The sequence below is a fragment of the Phytophthora infestans genome, genomic scaffold (assembly GCF_000142945.1).
Source record: "Phytophthora infestans T30-4 supercont1.99 genomic scaffold, whole genome shotgun sequence".
Lineage (NCBI taxonomy): Eukaryota > Oomycota > Peronosporomycetes > Peronosporales > Peronosporaceae > Phytophthora > Phytophthora infestans.
This window is the reverse complement of record NW_003303660.1, coordinates 226,367-233,172: the sequence shown is the minus strand read 5'-3', so window position 1 is coordinate 233,172 and position 6,806 is coordinate 226,367. Positions and strand designations below refer to the sequence as shown.

Below are 6,806 nucleotides of genomic sequence, written 5' to 3'. Positions count from 1 at the left end.
TCGGATTCCACGTGAACAGTTACCTGTAGTACATGTACAGGCTGTACTTACATGTACAGGCTGTACCGGTACTGTAACACGTCAGCAAATGAAGGTGCAAGTGTAGCGATCTGGTCGATGGATCCGTAACTCGTGCAGCACCGAGGGAAGGTCTGGAGGCCAGGCCTGGCCCCGCATAACCCAATCCGCTTTGTCCAGCTCAGATCAATTACGCGAAATGGCTAAGTTCTGCGGATTCGTCATTTCCATTGCCGCTGCCGTCGGCGCCGCCTCCGCTGGAAATGGAGGCGGTGTGCCCATTGCGGTAAGCCCCGCCACGATAGCCCCCACAGTCGCCCCCAACGTAAGCATTCCCACTGTTATCCCTACCGGTACTGAAGACCCCACTGCCGCCCCCTATACGACCGCTACCGTGTAAAACACGTGTGTGCTGGCGAACTTCGAGACTGCGACGGCGGACTTTATCGCGCTGGGCAACCTGGTGAACATCGTCAAGACGTCGCCGGCAGTGCTCAAGCAGTACGTAAGCGACCCGATGCTCATTGAGAACCAGACATTGGCCACGCAGAACATCTCGTTCCTTGGCTACATATTCGAGACGACACCCACGATTAACTGGCTCAATGTATCCGGCATCACAACAATTTTCCCTCTGCCGGTAAACGTCACGGGTGTGAGCACGCTAGAGCTGGGTACGGACTTTACGGGCACCATTGCGCTCGAGGGGACGCTTACAGTGGAAGTAGCGATGCCCTACCACAAATGGTATCAGATCTGCTGGGTGGACCTACTACACCCGATCAAGTGCCAGCCACAGATCATTACGGTGGACGTGGCACTCGCCGTGAGCAAGCCCCACATTGTGACTAACATCGAGGCCAACCTGTTCGAGTGTGCTCCAGGCATCCTGACGTCTGTATGCCAGAACTTGACAATGGCCAGCATCATGACAGGAGCACTGAGTGGCGACCTCACGACCTTGACCAAGTCCATCTACAAAAACTTCAGAGATGCCAAGGTCAACACGCTCTCACTGGGCTGGGATCGGATCACCAACATCGATTTCGTCTTCCACAACTCGAGCCGGTTTATCACGCAGATCATGAACAGCTTGCTCGACTTCTCCGCCAAAAAGCTCAACAAGAAAGGCGACTACTACCGTGTGTTCCTTGACGTCTCCCAGAAGCTAATGCTTTCTTTGCTAAACAAGATCATCGACACGCAACTCGAGCCAGCGTTCGGTGCTACGTGCCTGTAAGCATATTTAGATTGCCAGTAAATATATTGGATGCCTTGCCGGTTACTACTATGAAATGATATAGACTTGCTCTACATGTAGTACTACGTACAGCAAAAAAAAAACACAATTTGATGCTGTTCAACCCATACTGTACTACTACTACATAATATGTACTTTAAAAAAATCTGTGGTGATGTACTGTATGTTCTGTGGAATGTTCTGACCCAATATTTGGCATCCGTTGGTTGCTCGGCTGTAAACACTGATGTTCGTACTTAAGAAAAGTTTCACTGTTTCTATTTACCAATTGGCTGTGGCTCTAAATTATATGATTGCATGTACTTGTGTCTAAGCCTACTTCATTTCATGATGTTCTTTTAAAATAATTCTCTCTGCCACTGTACTGTACAGTCCAGTGACATTCCAACCCTCTGTTCTAACTGAAACTTTACCTTCAGGTATAATTTATGCCGACATGTAGATGTGAGATTAATTTCAGGGCTACATAAAATAATAGCAATGAGATTTATTTTACCAAACACTATTTAATAGGAGTTCATTAATACTCTCACGGAGATCAATTGCTGTGTGAAATAAAACAATTACTCCACACAAAATAATTTCAATGAGATTCATTACCGTAACCACTGTAGTAGTACTCCGTAGTATGAATAGAGCAGCGATATCCTCTAGCTCCAGTGCTAATATGTACTTCTCAAAGTACAGTATTCTGCCTCAATAATAACACCTGATACATATGCAATTTAAAAGCTAAATTCGTGATTACAGAATCCCATGCTTGTGAATAGTATTTCAACTCTTTATTAGCCGCATAAAACCTTGACGGCTACAATATTATGGGTGTTCCTAATTGAGGCAGATTACTGTACTACGTGAGACCAGGTAAAGCCATGACGACCGCTATCCGTTGCTCAGTATAAAACGTGGATTTTTACAAACTCGAGGTGTAATTTCAAAGCGTGATATTTTTTTAATTATTTTAAAAATTAATAAACACATGAAATATAAAATACTTAATGGAGCTCGTACAGCTACCGCGACAGCACGCTTCACTTTGACTACTATGCTACAAGCGCCATACAATACATGTAACCAGTGACCACTTTTGGCGCTCACTCTATTAAGTCGTTGTCTCGAACAAGGTGTTTGATTGAGATCCTCTCTATCCTCGCATCCTCTGATTCTCCGTTCTCGCAGCACTATCAAGTTGGCGAGGCTATTAGAACGTTTCATCGCAGTGAAAAATAGAATTTTTGCGAAGTGTATCAGGCGTGCGCAAGGAAGCGTAGGCGCATTTGCGTTAACGCTGGACAACTTGTCCGACAAGCGCCAGGGCCCTCGCAATGCATGGCCACCGTTCCGGTTCCCATCCTTCGCAGTTTGTTGGCGCGCGCGTGCTGCATTTCGAGCGCCTCGCACCGGCCGCACGTTTCCAAGTGGGAGGCCAGCCGCGCCCGCAGCTCTGGGACGCCATGATGCGTGGTCTTAAGAACTCCGGCCTGTCCAGCGGTACCAGCAGCAACGCGCGACTAGTCCCTCCCCAACTCGGTCCTCAGCAGCCAGAGGAAGAACATGAAAACGACGACGACGCCTCGTGTGCGGTAATCGTGAAACGGTCTAAGACCAATAGCGAACGCGGCCGCGCCTTCCGTGCGCGTCGCAAGAAATACGAGGACGACCTGATGACAATTGTGGACTCGCTGCGTCAGGAGGTCGCTGACCTCGGATTTCTGCGCAGCGTTCGCGCCGACAAAGTGCTGTGTAGTCGCAACAGCATGAACGGGTCTCCTGTGCGTCTGGCTCGTGAGTATTTCGCACTGTTCGAACGCGGTATACCGTCGGTTCGAGGCGTCGGTCAGAAGCGATCGGCGATGCTCACGGCTATTGAAAATGGCAACTCCGACGACTTATTCGAGACGAAGCAAAGGGCGTTTCTGGAAAACGCCATGGATCCGGAAGTACAGTTCGGCGAGGCCAGCGGCCCAGAGTCGCTACTGGATCAGTGGGTGCGGTACACGAGCTACCACGCTCGTATGAACGTCGTGGTCGTCGGTGTTGAAGTGTCTGGAGATGAGGAGAACCCCTTGGTCACGGTGCGCTCAGATCTGCACGTGGTCTTCTCCCGAGAGACATTTGTCAATGTGTTCCCACACGCTGCAGATAACGAAGAGCTGGTCAACAAATTCATTGGCCGTGAGGTTGTCTACCATGGTGTGAACCGCTTTCAGTTCTCGTCACAGGGTCAAATTCTCATCTACGACTCGGATGTGGGATTCGTGGACGCCCTGGTCCAAGCCGGTGCCAGCGTCTCGGACATCGTGCTGTTGATGCAACAGGCTCGGATAGCGGACGAGTGCAGACTCGGGGATGAGGGTGGCAATAACGACAGGATTTATAAACCGAATGAGGATAACCGAGGCCCGGTTGAATACGACACTAGCGTTCGCACAAGCGAGGGCGCGACGGATTGTGGTGACAGCGATGCTGATGTCATCATTTCGGTGAAGAACATTGAAAACGACGGACCAAATGCTGGGAAAGTGATATCGCCGGAGCCTATTAATAGTCGCCATGCCATCGACTTCCTCCTGTCGTAATATTATTAATATTATCCAAACGATATTTACCGTGGCCTGCGAAAAGTTCGCAGGACAACTAATAAATAACTAAGCAAAAACGGATTGACAGTGAGATCAATGTATTGCTAAAATTTTGCAGCTACATGTAAATGACTTTAAGGCCTTTAAAGAATGTTTCGTTGGCGTACATGGCCGCTGGTCTAGCGTAGTGCAACGGCGATGGCGGCGATGGCACCGTAAGTCACGATAGAAAGTGCCGTAGTTGACGAGCCGGAGGTAGAGGCCGACGCCAAACTTGAATTGCTTCCGGATTCAGACGCTGAACTGGAGGCACTCGTACTTTCACTGGCGGAATCACTGCTCGAGTCTGTCTCATTACCGGTCTTACCGTCGAGAAAATCGCTAATTAATCTGCCATAGACTTTCTCGGTGCCATTGACCACGATAGTGCATTGCGTATTGACATTGGTGTAGCCATTGACGAGATTGATAAGAATGTTGCAGCCTTTGTTACTTTGCTGGAATTCCGACGCAGTCGCGTTTGTTAGGAACTCGGTGATGGCGAAAATGTCGACCCCCGTGTCTTGTTTGCACTGCTCTTTTGACCTCTTCACTTCTGCTGCAATTGTACTGTTGCTCAAAAGGGTGGCTTCGATATTCTCCAGGTCGCAAGGAGCCATGGGAGCGACTAGGGCGATAGCGCCAGCAACAGCGAGAGATGACATGACAGCGGCCTTCATTTTTTGTTGCGAGGATGCTGATTCGTACTACTAGGTCAGAGGCTGGAAACTTGTCTTATGAAGGTTCATGGCTTTTGGTCCAGAGAAATCTTGCCCTCGGGTATTCTTGGCTTCACTCGAGGCAACGGCTCTGTATGGGCTGGTGCCCTCGCCCTCCTTCAGCAAGATGGCCATATCTAACATTATCACATTATCTCGCTTGCAGCGAACAAACCTCAGCTGGAACGAAGACGAAACGAACCAAGGTTCCCCCGATTTATCACGAGCCGGTAAAACGTCGAGAACCTGGTTCTCGAGGTTAAAAAGGTTAATTTGAGACCGTGCTGAGTGGGGAGCATGTGTAAAACGTCCGAACATTGCTACATGTATAAATAAACTGGCAGAAAATAGGGCCCATCGCTGGGATAACACACACGGGGCTGGGCGACGTGGGTGCCATTGCCGCGGCGCCAACTACGGTAAGCGGGTGCGAGGCGGGCCCAGCGTCGAGCTCACCAGCGAGCCGTGCATTGCACTCGCCAGGACATTCGATGTTTATATCGCGAGCGTAGCGAGCCGCGGGGGCGGCGAAGGGGCCAGCCAAGCGAATGTCACTTTTCTGCTGTGACCTCTAATCGTCGATTACCTGTATGTCTTATTGTGACACTCAGAAGGTCAAAATTATACAGAAGTGTGCTGACGCAGTAATTTACTGCCAGTAAATGTATGTGTTTGGCATGTTCTGTCCTAAACTGGTTCTCTGGCTCTCGAGGTTTTTCATCGACACTCCGGGTGAAAATTCGCTTGCAATCGAGAACCTAGAATTTGGCGTTTCATGCTTCGGGTTGCAGCTGAGGAACAAGCCTGAAACTACTATTTTTGACGTGGAAGAGTGTACGTAGTACATGTATTCCCGTGCAGCACCGAAAAACTACTCATTCGGTATATCTGCCGGGAGTGAAATGACGCAAAATTCCCCGTTTTTGAGAATTTGGGTCTGTGCCCAAAAGCTGCTGAGGACACTGTATATTAGCTGGAACGAAGACAAAGCGAAACGATTCATCGCGAGCCAAAGACTCTCAAGACGTCATGTCATACCGAAAATACACTTGCAATCGAGAACCTATAATTTAGCGTTTCTTGCTTTATGTTGTTGCGAGACTGTTTCGCTTCTGATTGCAGTTCATGTAGACTACATGACGTAGTGGCTGTCGCTGTCAACTTTAAATCTTTGTTTGCTGCTGTAAGAAGCATGCTACACTTAAATCCTACCAGATAAAAATGCCGACAATTCTGTAGGCAGAGCCTCGGTGAATCACGTACATGTATGGCATTTTCATTGCAAAAGTAAACCCGACTGCAAGTAACAGCTTCCCCAGACACACTACGTGAACACTATCACGTCGATTCTCGGCTTACTGTAGTGCCATTGCAGCCACAGCGGCGATGCCATAGGCGATGAATGAGAACGCCTGAGCACTCGACGCTCCGCTGCTGCCTGATGAGTCGGATGCCGCAGTCGATCCAGAGTTGGTGGCCGAGCTGTCGAGGTTGGCCGAGCCTGAACCCACCGACCCGGATGCGCTCTCGCTCGGGATCTCGATGGAGCCACTGCCAGAGTCGGATTCGTTGCCGGTCTTGCCCGTAAGGAAGTCGGCGATGAGTTTGCCAAAGTTTACGGGGACACCCTCAATCGTTACGTTGCACTGGATCTCAGCATTGGCCACCTGATTGATCTGGTTTAGGTAGTCGGCGCAGTCGACGTTCCGTGAGAGCTGCGTGACCTGCTCCGTGGTGGGAAACTGGCCTACTGCGAAGATGTCGATGCCTGTGGCGTTCTCGCAGTCCGCAAGACCCTGAGTGGCGTTCGGGTAGAGTAAACCCTCAATCTTGGCCATGTCACAGTCGGCAGCGCTCGAGTAGGCGGCAGCAGCGATGAGAACAGCGGCGGACACGAAGGCAGTCTTCATCTTGGCAGGAGGGACGGTGGTACGTACGACAAGTAGTCGAATGCTGGGCTCGAGTAGAATTGACAAGTGAGGACGTCCAGTGCGGCCGTCTTGTCGTCTCTTCCGTTGGTGGACAATGAACCGAGAAAAAGGCGATGACGTAGGTGGTTGCAGTTTCTGACTCGACTACATGTAAGCTTACCCTACAATCAGCAATTCGATTTTCGAAACGGTTTAAAACCCCTTATCTCAAACTCTGCACGCAGTGTGGGCCACAAATATTACGCTCAGAACCCGA

At 49.8% G+C, this 6,806-nt stretch overlaps 3 protein-coding genes across 3 annotated transcripts in view; 2 read left to right on the top strand and 1 right to left on the bottom strand.

The window, feature by feature from the left end:
• Positions 1-217: 217 nt before the first annotated feature.
• PITG_19606 (uncharacterized protein) lies at positions 218-1,279 on the top strand (the record flags this gene model as incomplete). Its single annotated transcript, XM_002996883.1, has 3 exons — positions 218-225; positions 310-331; positions 446-1,279. 3 exons carry the CDS (start codon positions 218-220, stop codon positions 1,256-1,258), a joined length of 843 nt encoding a protein of 280 aa, XP_002996929.1.
• A 1,454-nt stretch (positions 1,280-2,733) lies between these two features.
• PITG_19605 (uncharacterized protein) lies at positions 2,734-3,632 on the top strand (the record flags this gene model as incomplete). Its single annotated transcript, XM_002996882.1, has 4 exons — positions 2,734-2,770; positions 2,825-3,111; positions 3,178-3,488; positions 3,557-3,632. The coding sequence occupies 4 exons, from the start codon at positions 2,734-2,736 to the stop codon at positions 3,630-3,632; spliced, it is 711 nt and encodes a 236-aa protein (XP_002996928.1).
• A 2,098-nt stretch (positions 3,633-5,730) lies between these two features.
• Positions 5,731-6,806, bottom strand: part of PITG_19604 (elicitin-like protein) — a gene marked incomplete at both ends in the record, with an annotated part of 2,043 nt that continues 967 nt past the window's right edge. The window contains one exon of the mRNA XM_002996881.1: positions 5,731-6,694. Within this exon, the coding sequence (XP_002996927.1) occupies positions 5,975-6,694 (720 nt within the window). The remainder of the gene's footprint in view (positions 6,695-6,806) is intronic.